Source organism: Ipomoea triloba, chromosome 1, assembly GCF_003576645.1.
Source record: "Ipomoea triloba cultivar NCNSP0323 chromosome 1, ASM357664v1".
Taxonomy (NCBI): domain Eukaryota; kingdom Viridiplantae; phylum Streptophyta; class Magnoliopsida; order Solanales; family Convolvulaceae; genus Ipomoea; species Ipomoea triloba.
The window spans coordinates 34,705,864-34,725,602 of NC_044916.1; the positions used below are offsets into that span (position 1 = coordinate 34,705,864).

At 35.9% G+C, this 19,739-nt stretch overlaps 4 protein-coding genes across 8 annotated transcripts; 1 reads left to right on the forward strand and 3 right to left on the reverse strand.

The window, feature by feature from the left end:
- Window positions 1–216: 216 nt before the first annotated feature.
- LOC116019909 lies at window positions 217–3,434 on the reverse strand. 4 transcript variants are annotated; one of them, XR_004098782.1, is made up of 4 exons: window positions 3,254–3,433; window positions 3,050–3,142; window positions 2,132–2,947; window positions 1,868–2,015 (listed from the first exon to the last, which is right to left on the reverse strand). XR_004098782.1 is itself a non-coding variant. In XM_031260302.1 (4 exons), the coding sequence occupies exons 1-4, from the start codon at window positions 3,275–3,277 to the stop codon at window positions 1,905–1,907; spliced, it is 297 nt and encodes a 98-aa protein (XP_031116162.1). In that variant the 5' UTR covers window positions 3,278–3,429; the 3' UTR covers window positions 1,868–1,904. The 4 variants fall into 4 exon arrangements, 2 of the variants coding, with proteins under 2 accessions (XP_031116154.1, XP_031116162.1); XR_004098781.1 differs by having other exon boundaries at window positions 2,132–2,200; window positions 2,802–3,142; window positions 3,254–3,430; XM_031260302.1 differs by having other exon boundaries at window positions 2,132–2,200; window positions 3,254–3,429.
- Window positions 3,435–6,390: 2,956 nt separating this feature from the next.
- LOC116029900 (aspartic proteinase-like protein 1) lies at window positions 6,391–10,931 on the forward strand. The gene is made up of 10 exons (XM_031271948.1): window positions 6,391–6,945; window positions 8,240–8,378; window positions 8,782–9,023; window positions 9,118–9,345; window positions 9,449–9,587; window positions 9,699–9,763; window positions 9,843–9,942; window positions 10,325–10,385; window positions 10,470–10,541; window positions 10,615–10,931. Exons 1-10 carry the CDS (start codon window positions 6,647–6,649, stop codon window positions 10,857–10,859), a joined length of 1,590 nt encoding a protein of 529 aa, XP_031127808.1. The 5' UTR covers window positions 6,391–6,646; the 3' UTR covers window positions 10,860–10,931.
- Window positions 10,932–10,990: 59 nt separating this feature from the next.
- On the reverse strand, window positions 10,991–11,937 carry LOC116029906 (zinc finger CCCH domain-containing protein 15). Its single transcript, XM_031271954.1, has 2 exons — window positions 11,769–11,937; window positions 10,991–11,249 (listed from the first exon to the last, which is right to left on the reverse strand). Exons 1-2 carry the CDS (start codon window positions 11,886–11,888, stop codon window positions 11,115–11,117), a joined length of 255 nt encoding a protein of 84 aa, XP_031127814.1. The 5' UTR covers window positions 11,889–11,937; the 3' UTR covers window positions 10,991–11,114.
- Window positions 11,938–12,378: 441 nt separating this feature from the next.
- On the reverse strand, window positions 12,379–16,452 carry LOC115997468 (low affinity sulfate transporter 3-like). 2 transcript variants are annotated; one of them, XM_031237028.1, is made up of 12 exons: window positions 16,035–16,370; window positions 15,748–15,796; window positions 15,453–15,660; window positions 14,739–14,913; window positions 14,589–14,654; window positions 14,275–14,505; window positions 14,065–14,191; window positions 13,550–13,836; window positions 13,258–13,451; window positions 13,091–13,173; window positions 12,939–13,015; window positions 12,379–12,761 (listed from the first exon to the last, which is right to left on the reverse strand). In XM_031237028.1, exons 1-12 carry the CDS (start codon window positions 16,368–16,370, stop codon window positions 12,609–12,611), a joined length of 1,986 nt encoding a protein of 661 aa, XP_031092888.1. In that variant the 3' UTR covers window positions 12,379–12,608. The 2 variants fall into 2 exon arrangements, with proteins under 2 accessions (XP_031092888.1, XP_031092895.1); XM_031237035.1 differs by lacking the exon at window positions 15,748–15,796 and having other exon boundaries at window positions 16,035–16,452.
- Between the last annotated feature and the right edge of the window lie 3,287 nt (window positions 16,453–19,739).

The following is a 19,739-nucleotide window of genomic DNA, read 5'->3' on the forward strand; positions in this document are numbered from 1 at the left end:
TAACGGCGTTCAGTTTGGCAGGGCGCCGCCCATATTGATTTCTCGATATGCATGCCAGAAACAGAAGAGTTGATGAGTTTCTGGCTGTTATGGATGATTGAATGAATACGAGAAGATGAAGGCCGCATCAAAAGATTCAATGAAACTCAACCAAAAATGAATATACATCAAAATTTCAAATCAAAATAACCAACTCTTATCTATCTTTTCTTTTTTTTTTTTGGAATTTTTAATATTTTTCTGATTCGGTTACGTATGGACTGGAGGGATAGCGGTCACCGCCAGGCTAAAAATAAACGAATTTGAACACTTGTTCCCACCGCCGCCGCAGGCGTCAGTTATCAGTGAGCCGGCGTTCGCCGTGGCCGATCGAGGATCCTCCAATGCGGCGGCGGTCGGATCATCGCCTCCGCCCGCATCGCTGCCGTCACAAACTGCAACATCGCCATCGCCATCGATTTGATGATGATCGCCACCGTGCATTTCTCCCTCCTCCTCCTCCGCGCCCTCATCCGGATCGTTCGCAAACGGTTCTCCGCCGACGACGACGTCCATCGGCACGAGGCGGAGGCGGAGGCGACCGTCGGAGCGGTGCGCCTCAAAGTACTCGTGCCGCTCGGTTTTCTCTCCAGTAATGATCAGCCTTCCGTCCTCCGTATAACGCCGCTTCAAAATCCACGGCATTCTCGACGCCGGCGAGTTCCCCGTCCTGGCTAGCCAAGGTAACGGCGGCGGAAACTCCTTCGCTTTCATCGCTCCCTTCTCCCTCCTCCCCTCGCCACGATGAACTCGGCGACTCATTAATCCCGATTCCATATCCGCCCCAACCGAGTCAAAACAGCTCTCCACACCAACGTATTCACCCAACTCAACACAATGCATTCACAAAATCTGGATTTATAGACGGTGAAATTCAAGGATAGAGCCAAGAAAGTGAAAAATTTTATAGGTAATAGGGTATAGGTGTTTGCATGGCATGAGCATATGTGGAAGAAGAAGAAGAAAAGGGTTTTAATAGGTAAAACGTATGGAGAAACCGAGGGGAGAAGAATATATTGAAGAAAGGGAACTGAAAGGGCTAAGAGTGACAGTGCCAGCTAAGTGTAAGCTCATACAATCCCCTGGGATTGGGTGAATTCTCTTTTGGATGAACGTTTGGGAATTGGGATTTTGTTCATTCATTTTTCACCCGGTAGATTAGGCCAAATATTTAATGTGCCAGATATATATGCCCACATTTTCCAACTTAACTACGTAATATACACTAACACTAATTTATCCGTTTCCCAACTCCACTCCATTTATCTATACATCTTATCTTTATCCTATTAACTAGGTCCGAGTTCGAACCTAAGTCAAAAAGTCAAACTCAAAGTCAAGACTCGGAAAGCTATTCTATAAATTGGGTCAAGAGTTCGAACCGAAGTCTAGACTCAAGAACTCAAACCCTTTATATATATATCTACACATCTATATCCTATTAACCAAATAGAGTTTACCAAAAATTTAAACCCTTGTATATGCAGCAATGGACCTCCCAAGTGTTAGATTGTTAAATGTATATATATTTTACGTGAGACAGTCTAAAACAAAACTTATTATATGTTAGATAGTCTGAAATTTATTATACATTTCAGGTGATATGGTCTTAAACAAGACTTATTTATTGTGGATTAGTTAAGTATAGGTTTATGAGTATCCTATACTTTACTTAGAACAAAAGAGCAAATGGAAAACATACTTATAATGATTGAGCTATTATCCTGTCACAAAAAAAAAAAAAAAAAAAAAAAAAAAAANAAAAAAAAAAAAAAAAAAAAAAAAAAAAAATCCTCCCCTGCTCATCTATAGTGATCTCAAATAAAAAGGCAAAAAGAAGGGCTCTATCACAAAATTCTCAACAGTCAACACCATAAATGATTTAATATAATCCTGGATAAAACACAATTCCAGTAGCTCATTGACACTAAGCTCTTACTGCTCTCCAGGAAGAGGCTTGATGATATCAGAATCACCTGAAACATCAATGGCAGTATTGATAAGCACATCTAATACTATTATGAGAGACTGTTTTTGCATAGCTAAGAAATGGTACTAGATTACAACAAATGAGGCTTCCTAAAAGAGTTACCTGGATCAATAATGCTAAGACAAGAGACCCGGAAATATTTGCCACAAGCTGTCCCCAGATCAACATTGTCTGCACATATAAACAACACGAGGACACAAGGAATGCAGGGTAATATACCAGTTGCAACATGCGAAAGACACAATAATGAAGTAGAGAGCATAAATACCCAGCATTAAAGCCTTTTCAACAACAAATTGTCCAAATACCAATAAGCAAAAAGAATGCTTATTTAAAAAAAAAAAAAAAACGCTTATTCCTTCTATGCAGACTGGATGGCAATACACAATTACCATTCTCGCTTATGCTTACTAATCCTCGAGAGACCACCAAAGGGTTTAAGCCTGACTCTTTTTGCTGATGTTGTGGATTATGCCCAGATTTCTATAGTATTTGCCTTTACATTCCCCTATTCCCCTATTCCCCTATATATATATTTAAAAAGGATGCTTATTCCAGAAAGCATCCACTAAGCAAAGATGTGGGTTCACAAACTACTTATCCAACCAGAATCAAGTTCTTTTAATGCTACTAATTCAACAAAACCCAATAAACTTCAGATTTAAACATAGGCAGCACATTACAAGTGCTGATCTTTATCAAAGCTCAAGTATAAAGAAATTAGTAGATATTAGAAATTTTATGTCAGCATTATAGCCCCCATCCTGCTTACCATTGCATACATTACAGAGGGCAAGAATAACCATCCACGATTCATCACCCAAATTCCAGTTAACATAAGGTAATGATCAGCAACTCACTTCAATTATAATGATGAACCCCAACCCTGGCAAGCATGGTATAATACTCGATCTCAGACTTCCTCGATGGTGGACAGTCATTGGAAATCAGTATCAGCTTGCATGAAATTTTTCATTTTCTCTTACTAATTCCAAAATATCAACGAGGAAAAAAGGTTACCATTTTCAGAATACAAAAATCAACAAAAGGAACAAGAAAGGGCGTATTCATCACCAAAGCCAGCCTATTGTTTATGCTCTCGTGGGTCTTCTTCTGCAAATTTCCCATTAATTACATTCGAGAAAAATGTCATATACAGAATAAGAGAGAGAGAGGGGGGGGGGGGGTTTGGATAGGTGTGATAAACAAAGAGATTGAGCTCACCGTCTTCTTGCCGGAGGTCACCATTGTCGATGAATCCGATGATGACGAATATGCGACTATCGATCAGATAGCGGTAGGGTTTTGGGGTCTGAATGTTTGATGTCCAATCGAGACAAATGAGATTATTGCATTGCAATGTCATTCCTTTCCGTTAATGTGAAACGGGGTTGACCGTTTTTTTTTTTTTATAGATAAGTCTTATTTTCATATCTTTATACGGAATAATTTATTTACATTATTGCAATTTAAACTCAATTTTATAGAGGTGTTATTAAGCTATAAGTTCATTGTATTATTTTTGTTTTATAGTGGGTCCATCCATAATGATTATTTGCAATACAATAATGATTCTTGTGGCAGTTGTCACATATATAGTGATCCATGACCATCACTACTATTGAACTATCTTTATCACTTTATGCATTGCCTCGTGGGAGAATAAAATTCAACCATCTGTAGTCCTGTACAATCACGTCTTAATTCATTTAATTATTAATTTATTTTTTATAATCATAGTCGATTTCAAATAAAATATGATGAAAAACGTGTCATTATTTTAAAAGTTGGTAAGCGGGAGATCAAGTCAAACAAGTCATTTTGAGTTAATTTGCATGAATTTGTGTAGTTCAGGGATTCAATTACATTGTTTTTGAGTTCGATGGCCTAATTGCAACTTCGTGTGTAGTTCGGTGGCCTATTTGACCCTTATTCCTATTATAAATAGTTTCAATTGGATACCTAAACTTATAAAAAATCAAAAAAGTGTAAATAATCCTATTTAACCTGTTATTGCATGTAACTTTCAAGTTAAAAGTGATTGAAAATTTAAAATGCTATATAAATATATGTTGATGACTTAGATGTCCAATTCACATCATAATAATAATAATAATAATAATAATAATAATAATATTAAAATATTAATTTTGTATTAAAAAAAAGCTCACCACACAATATTTTTTAAAAAAATATTTAAAAATTTATAATAATAATAATAACTAATAATTTTATTTTTTAATTATTGTTATTATTATTATGTGAATTGGACATCAAAGTTATCGGAACATATTGATGTGACATTTCAATCACTGTAATTTTAACTTGAAAGTTACATGTAATAACATGTCAAATGAGGTTATATGCATTTTTTTCTCTCTCTATGTTCATATGTCCAATTGAATTTGACCCTTATCCATTTTTTTAATAATAACATGTGAACATATAATCGGGTTAGACTACTCACATCCTTGAAATTTGTCCAATTGCAATGTATTTTGGTATTTCATATCACTTATTGTTATTATAAAATGTTTAGGCTTGAAGTGTATTACAATAATTGTTTTTTTTTTTTTTTATGATGAGAAAACTCACCATCATTATTCAAATGTGTGTACGAGAATGATAAATCACATTAAAAATTTATTGAGGGTTGAAATATATTTTTAAACCAGTCAATAACAAGATATGTTCTTAACTTTGGTGAGTTTAAGTAGCATTTTACAGCTATTTGTGTACCCCTTATAAGTTCCATTGATAATTATTATTTCTTAGTTTGTGGAGAGACTAATTTAACAATTGAAGTGAAAATAAAATGTCACCATACTAAGTTTTAAATTTTTCCAAACAAAATTAAAAAAAAAAAAAAAGAGAGAGAAAAGACTAAGTTTAAAATAAGTTTTTGAAATACATACGAAATTACAATTTGATAAATAAATAAATAAAAAAGTACAATTTATAGTTCAATAACCATCTACAATTATGCAATTAAATCTAAAATGACATGTTGTACCATCAATTAATTAACGTGGATGTAACCTCTTACAAAATTATTTAAAATAATGAAAAAAAAAAAAAACTCTTCTCCCTTAGGTTCATTTCCGACTGGACGCGAAGGGTTTTGTTTTTTGTTTTTTGTTTTTTGTTTTTTGTTTTTATTTTTTTAATTTATTTAAAATTATTAAAATACATTTAAAATAATTTTAAAAAAGTTTATCGCTACGTCAGGCAATGACATATATTACAAATCACTTTAAGTTTAATTAAATGACTTTAGACTGGTGAGAGACACAATTGTAATGTTTTTAAGTTGAATTACCTAATTGTAGTTTCATGGGTAATTTAATACTCCGTAGCTTATTTGGTCTTTATTCATATTTTATAATTAAAATAATTGAATAATGAAAAAATATAAAATTTATAAAATTTAGTCTTAAAAATTTTAAAAATTGTAAACAAAATTTTAAAAATAAAAAATAAAAAGTACACATGAGCGTCTACTAGCTACCTAGGATAGGTGCTCCTTGAGCGTCTGGGGGGCGCCTAGTAGATGCCCGTGTATTTTGTATTTTTAAAAAATTTGTTTAAAATTTTAAAAAAATTTCAAGACTAATAATTATAAATTAAATTATTTAATACTTTAATAGTTAATACTAAAATATTAAACATTAACCTAAAAAACATCTAAAGTTTGAATAATGTATGATTATTTCGTTCAAAACGATGTCATTTTGAGTGAAATAATTTTTTTTTTTAAACAATACCTAATCGGCTGACTAAGCGGCATAGTCGGTGCGTAAGAGATCTAAGAGACCTAGGCAGTCAATGCCTAAGCGGCCTAGGCGGCGAGGCTTAGGTGGCCTAATCGTCCACCTAGCCTCCAGGCCGCCTAGACCACAAATTATTTTGATACGCTAGGCATTGGCGCTTAAGCGAGATTTTTGCAACACTAATATTTAGTACAAATTACATTATTTTAAATAAAATATGATCTTCTAAATTTAAATAAATATATATTTGAAAAAAGTACTCCATTCGTCTCATTTTAACGATGCTGGAATGAATTTATTTACAATTTAATTTTTCATAATATTCAGTTTAGAATTAATATGCAAAATTTATATATTTAAGAATTACATTTAAAATATTATTAAACACACAAAATAAATTTAAAAATTATAAGTAAATACAAATGAAAATAAGAAAAAAAAATTAATTTGACTGATAAATAATACGGAGCAAGTAGAAAAGATAAAGTCGAACAATTGGAGTCGTATTGAACTATTGAAGGTAAGTTAAATGTCACGTTATGGACAAGTAACGGGACACTATTTTTACTTATCTGGTAACGAGAAAGAGAAAGTACGGAGTATATGCAAACATAAACGCAATGCTAGAAATTGAAGAAATTGCTAAAATAGCAACAGGTTGAAATAAACAAAACATAAAAAAGAGAAGGAAATCCTTGATAATCACTTTCTGCAATGGAGATTTCACTTCCCACTCTCTGCAAAGTAGAAATCGTTTCTCAAAACTCTCTGACTAAGTGATTCTGCGCTCTTATTCTTGAGCTCAATACCTAGGGTTCGCTCTCGACAATCTGCTTTTTGCCTCGCAATGAGGACCGAGGTTGCGGCGATTCTGTTCACACTAGCGGCGGTGCTAATCTGCATTGAGGTCTGCGCGGGAGCGACCTTCTCCTTCCGGCTGATTCACAGGTTCTCCGACGAAGCGGGTTCCGTTTGGGCGGCGAAGGGGAGACAAGGGCCGTGGCCGGAGCGAGACAGCGTGGAGCGAGCGAGGTTGCTCCTCAGCAGCGACTTTAAGCACCAGAGGCTGAGGCTTGGCTCTCAGAAACAGCTCCTTGTTCCTTCTGAAGGAAGCCAGACCTTTGACTACGGCAATGACTGGAGCTGGTTAGTACTGAAGAGGAATTTCAGTCGCTTTCATTTTCAGAAATCTGGAGCTGAAAACTAAAATTTTCATAGCTCCTCAGCTGTTCTTTTATTTATTTTTATTTTTTGAAAAATATATTTTGATATTTTAAAAAGATTTCTTTTGAGTTTGAAACAAATAGTAAAAAAAAGAAAAGAAAAGAGAAACTAACTTTTGGAGAGTATTCCAGGACTCATGTAGTCGCATTCCCATCCTAAATCAGGTGAAAGAATATTTGACTTACTAAATGCCCAATTTCGTAGAATATTTTGAGGTATCTATTATCTAGTATTTAATTTTCAATAGACTCTTATCTAGTATTTGCAGTTTATTGTGCATTTGTGCACATCCATGTAGGCTACTGTGAACTCAAAAGTTGCATATGGCAGTAATTTTGAGGTTAAACGGTGAAACCATTTTCTGAAGCCTTTACAATTAATATAACTAATATTTGAAATTGCTATATAATTGTAAGGTGGAGTGGAAGCAATGTGAAATTAACTTGGAAGAGTAACATTGAGTTTCTGGTGTCTTCCCTTTGTTAATTCCCCTTTGTAACTACTTCACCTTCTGTTGACTAGTAGGTTTAGTGTTGATTTCCCTCTCACTCAATTACTACTTTAATGTTGAACGACTAAAACATCTAACATTGTTTTCAAGGATTTTCTGGAGTTTTAGGAACTTGATCCATTAGTGTATTACCATTTCTGCTGTTGTGTGCAATTTAGTCATTTAGATGCATCATGCATGTCCTGTGATTTTGTAGCAAAGAAGGGGCAGAAAAACTTGGTAGCCTTTTTTTTTGTTCCCTTACTCCTGATTCTACTGTATGCTTTCTACAACATTTCCCCTCACAAAGTACTACAAGGTGGATACTTTGTGTAATTGCTGCATTTAAAACAAAAACTTTCTAATGGTTTATTTATTTATTTATTTTTTTCAAATTACAGAATATTTATTTTTGCATTTGTTTATTGAAAGGCATGAGCCATAGATTAATATCACCAATATCTGTGCTGGGTCAGATTCTTGTTTGTAGTTCAATAATTATGAACATTTGCTTCATCAGGATTTCACACTTTAAAGTGGCAAGGAATTGCAATATTCTGAATTAAGATGTCTTGCGCTCTTGCTATTATTCTTTATCATAGGTTCTCTAAATTCTCCAATAAGGTCCCTGATCATGAAGGGTGCATGAAAATATTGGTATGTCTTTACCAGAGACTACCATCTTTACAGTTTCAACTTTGTTTACTTGGTTTTCCCTTTGGGCAGGTTGCATTATGCATGGATTGATATTGGGACACCAAATGTTTCGTTTCTTGTTGCGTTAGATACTGGAAGTGATTTGCTTTGGGTTCCTTGTGATTGTGTACAGTGTGCTCCATTGTCCTCAAGCTACTACACTGTCTTGGTAGGCTACTGGTCTGCATATGCATCAGACTGTACATTCTTTTTAATCCTTATGATAAGTTCTGATACTCATGCATCTCAGTTTAAATGTCAATTTTATGATTTGATGCTTTAATCCAATATTGAAGGATATTACATCTGGATAATACATTTTTTTTGGTAATAGAAGCATATGAATTATGAGCTACATTACAACTATTACTGATTGAAAGATTCCAAATTTCAAAATATTAGTCACTTGTTTGGCCTTGTTAGTATGTATGAACAAGTGAGTTCAAGATATAATTCCTTCAAGTAAGTCTAGTAGTGATAGTTCAAAACAAATTGAAAAACAGGTTTAGCAGTTAATTCTCCAGTGATTGATTGGCAGGTGCTCCCTCCTGTTTGGGGCATCTATTATGCAGGATAGAGATCTGAACGAGTATAGTCCAGCCCGATCTAGCACCAGCAAGCAACTTCCTTGCAGCCATCAATTATGTGATCTTGGTCCTGACTGCAAAAGTCCTAAGGAGCACTGCCCATACATGGTTGACTACTTGTCAGAAAATACATCAAGTTCAGGATTTCTTTTTGAGGATCAGTTGCATTTGATCTTATCTGGTGAACATTCGCATCAAGACTCTGCCCTGGCACCAATCATAATAGGGTATGTGATGATTTTGTTTGTACCTGACCAATTTGATTTGCACTAGACATCAATTGATGAAGAGCATTTATAATTTCTTAATATTTAATTGCAGCTGTGGAAGCAAACAGAGTGGTAGCTATTTGGATGGAGCTGCTCCAGATGGTGTTTTGGGATTAGGACCTGGAAAAATCTCCGTTCCAAGCCTGCTTGCAAATTCTGGATTGGTTCCACATTCATTCTCTTTATGTTTTGACAAGAGCCATTCTGGGAGAATTTTCTTTGGTGATCAAGGACCTGGAAATCAAAGATTTACCCCCTTTTTGCCACTTGAAGGGAATTAGTATGTCATTCCTGCATTCTTTCATACTATGTGACTTTTCAAATTGAAAAAGTTCTTTTAAACCCTTTTATTTGCCTGAATGTCTTGCAATTTATTTCTTCAGTAACAAATACATTGTGGAGGTGGAACATTATTGCGTTGAGAGTTCCTGTTTAAAGCAGTCTGGATTTCGAGCACAAGTTGATAGTGGTTCATCTTTCACTCTCCTACCTTATGAGACCTATAAGAAAGTTGTTAATAAGGTTATATGCTCTTACACTCCTAATGTATTAGTTTAAAACAACCTGGATTGGTTCTATTTTGATTCTCAATTCCTTATCATAACTCAACTACATCCATCTCCTTTATTGTAGTTTGATGAACTAATGAATGCTACGAGGTCTAGTGTAGATGTCTTTCACTACTGCTACAAGGCTCGGTAATGTTGTGTATTCGAAAACTTCTTGGTCTTAATTCATTTCTATAATGCTTGTGTTAATATATTCTTTCAAATGCAGTTCACAAGGTTTACCAAATATTCCCAGTATGAAGCTCATTCTTTCTGCCAACCAGAGTTTTGTGATTCAGAATCCCATGTTTCCTATTCTCAACTATCAGGTCAGTTTTCAATCTCTTATGCCACCATCTGCCATTGGTGGAGATATAAATTTTTGTAAGACTTTTTTCTAAGGACAAGCAATATGTAACTGGAGCAATCTCAGAGGACAGAATTATGCGGTTGCCTGTCCCTGTGAATCTGATTATGTTTCATTATCCTGTTTTATGTAACATTCTCATTGATGAAAAGTCAAGTTCATATACTTAACTCCATACCCTGCATTTATAGAGTTCCATTTTCTCCATTTATATACAAGTGAGAAAAGAATATATTGAGAGTTGTAAAATTATTTTGTATAGCAGTCATCTTGTTTATTCTTCTGTCATTTCATTTATAATATTTGATGAGAAGGATTTCTCACAAGTAGAGGTTTTTGGCCAGGGAGTCCAATATTACTGTTTAGGTGTACTACCAATTGAAGGAATGTATGGATTAATTGGACGTGAGTAGCTCTAGCCGAATTTCTATTTTTCTATTAAACTTGCTCTGATGATCTATGTTTCTTAATCACATATATGCTTTGCAGAAAACTTTATGACTGGATACCGAATGGTATTTGATTGGGAGAAGTTGAAGTTGGGTTGGTCTGCTTCTAATTGTAAGTAAATACTGATAGCAAGTTTGTTTTCCAGAGAAAGAAATATCGTAACATGTCTCTTTGTATTTGGCAGGCAAGGATTTGGATGATAATGACAAGGTTCCTGTAACGCCTACCCCAAGCGGTTTATCAGCAAGTCCATTGCCAACAAACGAGCAGCAGAGAACCCCCAACGGTCATGCAGTCGCCCCTGCCCTCGCTGGTAGGGCTCCTCCAAGACCATCTGCAGCATCACCTTGTACCATTCACTGTCAGCATTGTACTCTGATTCTGCTTATGCTACTACAATCATTTGTATGGTTATGTTACCTGGTTTGATATCTCTGTGCTGGTGTATTTATCTGTAAATTCACTCACAGTTTCTTTAGTGAAGCCTCCCGTGTTGTTTCATGTCTTGCAATCTTGCATTTCCATAATATCTAAGTTTATTCATTTCTTTGAGTAGAATGTAGAATCATTGTGGGGGTTCAGTAACAATTAATGAAAGTCAGATTCAGGTAGCATTTCTTACATAGGAGAAAACTTCAACATGAGAAACAATGTTTGTAACATTCTGAAACCAACAAAAACATGTCAGTAAAGATCATTGTCAAAGACCCAGGGTTGATGCAAGAAAAGCTCCCGGCCATTCATTTGCACTACTCCTGCAGCTATATCCTCTGCTCTCTTCTGCGCAGCTTCGGCCTTTCTGGTTGAAGCATCAGCATCCTAAATCACACCATAACAGCAGAAAGTGTAAAGAAAAACACAGCTTTTACGCTTAAGGAAGAGAGGAAAGAAACAAATATGAACAGTTTTCATAAGCAAATTTCAGAAGACAGAAGAGATCCAACCACAAAACTCTGGCAACAGAAAGGAACTCAAGTCCAGAGTCTGTTACGGAGTTAACATCCACATGAAGAAGGTATGTGTTGCTCAAACCAAAATTTGTGCACTTGTCTATTCTAGTTTATTAGCGTACAATTCACAATTTAATTCTTAGGAGCACCGTCAATTCATCAAACAGTTGATAGCCGTTTCAACATAGTCGCAATTTCCCTGAACAACATGTTACTACTTCCAAAATCGGCTAAGAAACAACATCGGGATTTAAAAGAATAATCTCCAGATTGCTACACCAGTGTGAGTTGAATTAGAACCCACTAAATTCACGCACCAATATGGGAAAAAAAAACCCTAGAGTTTCTTTGTGTTGAATCAAAAATTGAAAAGCAAGAAAGTGTAGACCTTTTGGCGTTTCCAAGAGAGGAACTGATCGGGCGTAATGCGATTGGGGTTCGGATCCGGATTTAGAACTGGTTCCGCGTTGCGTTTGGCTTGTTGATGGTCTTCTGCTTCGGCCCCCATTCTCTTCTTGTCTCCGAACAGTTGTTAGCCCGCGTGCGAGTCGGCTCTTTATTTAACGCCTTCTGGGAATTTAATCGCGGAAGAAACCGTTGAATGATACTGTGACGTGTGAACGGACAACACAGATTCTATTCCTGTTTATTCTTTGAATACTAATAATAAAATTGTGATAATAATATCTATTTTTAATAAATAAATTATGATTTAAATGTGATCCTCTAAGTTATTTGTAGAATTGTAGGATTGTTGCCCGCCTGAATAGTTCAACCGGTCACCTTTCGTCACAAGATATCGTAACTATTACATGATTTTGATTTCAATTATTTAAAGTTATCAATATAATTTGATAATAAATTATACTCCGTAATTATTAATAAACTTAAATAGGTTTAAAAGTGTAATGCTTTGTCAAATTTGAAACCCTAAGTTATGGAGCAGATAAATATTTTTTTTTGGTGTACCCAAGGTTTCTATTGTCAAACATAATGACTAATTTCTCGCTGAATTGTAGACACCTTTATTAGATGAGACAGCTGACCGGGAGAAGATAAATATTAATCTTTACTTTGATAGCAAAGATTAAAATCTCACAATTACATCATTTATTGGCAATCATATAATTAAGTGCAACAAAACTATATACTTAAATAAATTACTGCAAAATCCGGACAATAATAGAAAGCCAACAGCAATATAATATAGTGGCATAAAGGCATGACATCAACGATTGGTGAAAGCAAGCATTTTGAGATGAAGGCAAGCCTCCACCGCATCCGCCACCGTGAGGAAAACCCACCCTCCTCCAACTTTGTTCACAAATTCCGCCGCCTTCAGTTTCTCTATCACCTTCCACCTTGGATTCGCCATTGCTAACTGCATTTCAATATCTGATCTTTTAATTTGTCAAGACGATCAAGTTTTAAGTTTTATTAACAAATGACATCAGATAGGGTGATAAATCAACCTAAGTTGTCTGAACAAGTCAATAATAACATTGTGATTATCAATTTAAACAATTTAATTGAGGTTGTCTAAATGATATTCGCTCACCTGGGTCCCTTGCGAAACAAAATTCTTATGCAGCTCTTCTAAGGCTATGATACCCGAGGTGTCAATGTTGGTCACATCTGCAATGTGACACCAAATAACTCACCAATCACTTGTAAATTGATTAAGTTAACTTAACATTATCTTTTACTTACTGGACATGTCCAAGACCACAACACGAACCCTCTCCAAGCTGTTTTTTTCAATGTCATTAGCTGCTGCTACCCATCTCAGGGTCCTGTAACAAACACATACTTATTAACTGCAATGGAGTAATCACTAATCAAATAATCTACCCAATTTTCTCATCTAGGAATCTTACTTTTCTACAATGAAGTTAGCATTGGCAAAACATATAGACCCGGAATTGATTCTGACAATAAAGATGCCTGGAATTGCAGTTGCAGCTGGGAACTGAGCTCTCTCACAAAAGATTTCTGTCCCAGGAAGCCTTCCTAGTACTTGTATACTAGGTCGAATCACATCCACAACAACCTTAACAAATGAAACCCCAACCTGCAGCATACATATGTAATAACAGACTGTCATTCATGGCCAAGATTTATGCCTGCAGGTTGTGGAGTTAATTAAGCTCGAGACGCGAAAGGGGTTACCGCGACAAGAAGCCCGATTTCCACTGATCCAAACAGCACTCCAAGGAAGGCACCAGTGCAGACAAGGAAGTCCATCTTGTCCACCTTCCAGATATGGTAAGCGCCCCGAAGATCGATTAGGCCTGGGAGTGCAGACAGGATAATGGAGGCAAGGATGGCTAAGGGAGTGTAGTACATGAATTTGGTCAGCAGTTCCAGGGAGATCAGCACTGTCACTGCCATGACTATGTTTGAGACGACGGTTTCGCAGCCTGCACTGAAATTCACAGCTGTTCTTGAAAATGAACCTGAAATTATCCATTGGCATCAGTTAATTAAGGATCTGCAGAAACATATATATGTTTTTTCTCCAATTTGATGTGATTAAGGTTGCTTATCTTGCCAAGACCTTGCGGTCCAGTGGCACCTGATGGGTTCGAGCCTCAGTGGATGTGATATTGACTCTTTGTGCTTCAGTAGGTTGAGAAAGTAGTTATGAACAGATACTACATTGTAACAGAGTCAATAGTACTTACCTGTGGCAGCATAGCAAGAAGTTAAAGATCCAATGATGTTCATGAACCCTATGGCTAGCATTTCCTTGTTGCCATCAAGCTGGTAGCCTTTAATTGAAGCGAATGATCGGCCAACAGAAATCGCTTCCTGATGAGATGAACTATTACATTTAGACCACTCTCACACTACTTTTAATGTGAAGAAATGCATGCAAAAAGATAGAGCCTAACAGTGAGGGCAATGATGGCACATATTAGTCCTATTTTTGCAGATTCCCCAAGATGAGGACTGTTAAACTGCAGATCATGAACTGAGCTTGGATTTAGTCCCCCTTTGAAATGCTTCACAATCTTAACCCCCCGTTCGTCCGCTTTGCTCAGGTACACAATCAATGTGGATAATATGACAGATAAAAGAGGAGCAAGTGCTGGTAACCAAAACATTTTCTTGTTCCTTCTGCCCTGCATTTGTTGAAAAATTGCATCTATCAGTGAAAGACTGATATATTAGTGTTTGTAGAATAATGGCAATCTTTAGTACTTACAATGAATCTTGTGATTAGGATGAAGATTAGGAATGCACAGCCAATCAGGAAGTTGAAAGGAGACCACTGCATCACAAGACAGAAACATTAATAATGACAGAAGAAATTAAAGATGTGTTGTAAAGTTTGTGCAAAAATATTAAAGCTTACTGGCTCATGGAATGAATTAAAAACAGCCTTGAAGACAGACACCACATCAGTCTTGGTGGTGAAATGGTTGATCCCCAGCAGCCCCTTGAGCTGCTGGAGACCAATTACAATGGCTGCACCCGCCATGAACCCCACTATGGCAGCGTGTGAGAGAAAATCCACAAGAAACCCCAACCTACAACCACCAAATACATTAGGATCAATCAAACAGCCCGCATGGTCAGCTCAGTTGGTTCTTGGTAGTAAGTTGTATATAAGGATACACAAGATCAAGCCAGATAGACCCAATGTGGTGGGCTCATTGTGGGAGCTAACACTAGTCCTCCCACCTAATGGCGGCTGAGTCACTCAAATTTATTCCTCCACTATCCTGTCAGGGTGGGATATGAGGGCCTGTGGCAAGAGAATATCGCCCTTTTTTTCCAGTAACAAAGAAAATCGGCAGTCACTATCTTAGGGTGTGCACTGTGCCACCCTGCCTTGTGACCTTAATTAGTCGGCAAAGGATCACAAAGAGGTAAATTAATCTAGATTGTCCATAGTTGACGGACTCAAATTAAGAAGACCAAGATACAAAGTCAGACCTTGGGGTTATAAGTTTGTATCTTTAGCTATCTTGACTGAGTTATCCTCAATTTGCTTTTTGTGGGCAAGCAAGGATCAATGAGAAAGAGAAGCATTCATTAATTTTCAAGAAAACAGGATATTAATCACCTGAACAATCCGAACACTGCCTGGAAAATACCAGCGAAGAAGGTGACAGTGAAAACAATGTTTCTGTAAGCAATAGGATCCTGTGCAGGATCCACAACCTTGGAAACCATTGCAGACAGCAACATAGATACAACAGCAACGGGGCCAATGGCTATTTCACGCGAACTCCCCATGAAAGCGTATATTAAAGGCGGGACAACACTCGTATCTACCAAAAACAAAAACATATATATAATTAAGCAAACAAAACATGTTAACAAATGTTCAGTTTCAGTTCTGCACCAAAACAACTTACACAGCCCATACTGAGGGTCAAGCTTGGCAAGATTAGCATATCCAATACTCTGCATAGTTTCCACACAGAAGATGATAAAACCAAGAAACAAAGACTGTCCAATGAATTACAGAAGGGAAACTCATAATTTATGCCACTCCATAATATGCTAATTATGAATTATTAGCTGTATAAATATTGTCCCTCAATTTTAAAAAACAGTACATATATTGCCCCTCTCGTGGTGTAGGGGCATAAATTACAATTTTCCCATTACAGAAGGATAAACAGTCTGTGTGCATTGTTACCTGGGGAATGCAAAGGCTGGCAAGAGTGAGGCCGGCCATTAAATCTTTCTTGAACTTGGTTGCCTTGTAGTTTCTGCCCCATTTCAGGATTGGGAACAGGCCTTGAAGGAAAGAAACAGCAAACCCAGATGGGGTTTTCTGGGTTTTAGATGAGAGGGTGTTTGCATTTGGGAGAACAGTGGCCTTAAGGGAAGTGATGAGTTCTTGGCATAGAGTGGGGGGTTGAGGAGAGTCAAGAAGCCATTGAGCTCTCTCCTTTCTTCTGCCATCGTAATTTGCAGAAGCATTGAGGTGGTCAAGCTCAATGCTGAAGTTCTCACTAGCCATTGAACCCATATAATTATATTATTGAATTGATTTCAGAGTTTTGTTTGAAGTGTTTGGGTTAACTCTTGGGATCACTGAATGTGATGATCACTTCATCATCCTACACAACGAATATAAATACATGTGTGGTTCCAATTACCATTTTGCCCTCTACGAGCTACCTGCCAAAGCTGTCTGTTGGTCCGTTATAAACAACACACGAGAATTATGATCTATTCACTTGGTTACTCTTTTCACGACAAAAAAAATATGTAGTTTTTGTAACAATGTTATTGGGTGCTGATAGATATGTAATTAATACATTTTTAGATAATGATTTTGGTTTAGTTGAGGGTTAAATTTGCATTAATTCGTACTATTTTGTCTTAATTTTGTGAATCAGAAAATATTGGGGTGAGAATAGAAAAAGGAAGAAATGCTGGGTGATTTATGAAGAATTTAAAGTTGGCTTTTAAGGGATAGATAGCTTGGATCCAAAATTGAACCTGTTGTACCGTATGTTTGCATGGACATATGGAAGAAGTTAATAAGTTACATCTTCTCTACTAACTATAATTTTTAGCGTGAATGATAAACGTTTGATCCTAATAGTTATCTAACTTTTCAAGCCCTAATAATAAAAAGGTTTAGGTTGGAATAAACTCCAATAGTGCAACACCACCGCCCAACACTGTACGTGCTCCAACATATATTGTCTCTCAGATCAGATAGCTAGAAGAGTGTGTATATATATATATATATATCACTAATAATCACTGTGGGATTAATTATTCCACTCAACCATTCCTAACCGAATACCCATTTTATGCCATTGAATGTTGCAGATCACGTACAGGTAGGTTTCCATAATGTTTCATTCATCTTCGTTCGCAGATCTAAATAGAAGGTCTCATGAATGCAAGTATGCAATCATTATTCCATGGACCGTACCATATATGGTTCATAAGTAAAAGATATATTTTTAGTATATTCTGTACTAAATGTATATTATTTAATTTTGTGTACATTATTATTTAAAAATATATTATTTTGTATATATATATTATCAAATAATTAATATTTAGTACACAAATAATGTATCTTTAATATATTAAAATGTACCTTTTTATTCATGATTTATATACTTTCTATGCTTTCATGAATTGGAAGTGAGCCCGAACAAGAATTATAGCAATCTCATAATTTGTTTGGTTTTTATCAGGTTATTTCAGACAGGGAAAAAATGAAGGTAAAAAAAATTGAGTGTCTGAAAAGAAAAAAAAAAGAAAAAGAAAAATGAATAGGTTTACGCCCAGGCATTTCTGCCCACAACACCCACTCTAGAACGGTTGCTTTTAATTTTTTTTTTTTTTAATATTTTGGTGGATCCTACAAAAATATCATATTTTACCTGACTTTAAATTTCTCCCTCCACAACTCTCTTTCTTCCACATCTTACTTGGCCCACAAAAAATACTAAAATTCTAAGAAAACCACAAATAATGGTGCTCTTAGTCACAGGCTAGGGTGCATGGCAGTGTTTTAGTTTATCATATAGCCCTATGCATCCATAAAGGACAATTGATAAATAATCCGAATTTGTTTTGTATGTTTTCTTGCTTTTCATGATGTACTGTTGTTCTCAAATCTCAAGCCAGGCCAGTCTAGTCTGAAAGGTGTGCTATGTTGATGAATGGATTTTTTTGGTAAATTTACAGGGTCTTTCTTTCCGTCAGTTTAACGGTCCGGGGTCCACCCACGTTCGCTCCTCACTTCTGGGAATTGAACCCGGATTCTCCCAAAATTCTTCCCCACAAAGATAGCTCACTTGCCACTTGAGCTACCCCATTGGGTTTTGATGAGTGGATCTGTTATTGACTCTGATATTAAATTAAGAAAAATGTATCTTTCAGTCTCAAAATTTGAAATTAATGGTTAAACTATGCATTAATATTTTATATATTATATGCTAGTATTAGTGGTGGGGTCACTGGGGTGTGTGTATATATATATATGCACAGGCCGGGATGGATACATCTTATCAGACCGAGTTGAAGATGAGAAATAATATATTTGTAGTGTTAATTGTGTTAATACACCACCATGGAATTTGGGCGTCTATTCTTAGCTAAGGTAGCTATCTCCCTCATCGATCACAGCACTGCATAAAGCCGGGCATAGATTATACCAGGACACAACCGTGGCGCCGCCTCTTTCGTCTGATCCCATCATATCGAATCTTTTTAAGTTTTGATTGACCGCTCATTTTATTCTGGAATATTATTGTCAATATAATGTAGCTTAGCTTATTCCATCTAGCACGAAGCACAGATATGAGTGTTTAATTTGACTCCATACCAGATGGATGGATAAGCATCCATCCATTATTACCATCTTATCAGGCCGGTATTGATAATGATGATGATGATGAGTACGTGTTCGGTTATTCCAACCTCCATCTCTTATCGTCTACACCTCATAATTATATATAACCTAACCTAACCATATGATCGATGCAATAGCTTTCTCACGTCTCATATACATCTGTACCTTAATCACCTCCCCACTCCCTAACACTAGATTACAAAATATTTATTTGTAGGGCCCAGGCATAAGGAGCCTTTAGAGTTGGAGATTCAACATTTTGAGAGCAAACAATACAAAATATTTCTCTATATATAAATTAAATAGTGATGTTTTATATATTTTTGACGAGCATTCCCATATAAATTGCTATATATTAAGTATAATTTAATTTTAAGTACTACTGACTCTGTTACAATGCAGTACCTATTCAACTATTTTTTCAACCTACTTAAACATAAAGAGTGAATATCCCTCAATTGAAGCATAACTTAATTGTAACTCAATGTGTTAAAAACTTGCAACTATATATACTTACGCTAAAAAAAATTAATGACTAAATTGCTATTTAGTTATAATTTAGAGAAAGAAATGCAATTTTCTTTTATAGTTGTGTTGCAATACGATTAACACGTGTTCAAAAAAACATGCACAGTTTTCACTCACAGATACCACATCCTTCGCACAATCAACGAGATTAATATATCACATAGAAATAGCGAACTAATATATAGTGGGATAGCGTTGCGATTATCATTTTAAATGGATCCATTTCCATTTTTGGTCCTACTGTTATTGGGGCATTGCCAATTTTAGTCCACTTCATTAATTTTTGCCACATTGCGACCAGTCTTATTTAGTCCTTGCCACTTTTAGTCCACCGTTAAAATTTTCGTCAAATTACCGTCCAAAATAGGGGTATTTTTGGTCTTTTCATGCTTTGGTCATCTCCTTGACCCTTTGCAGTGGTTTTCCTTTTACATTTTCATCTATTGAAGAGGTCCGGCGAAAGCCATGTCAGCCACATTACAAAGC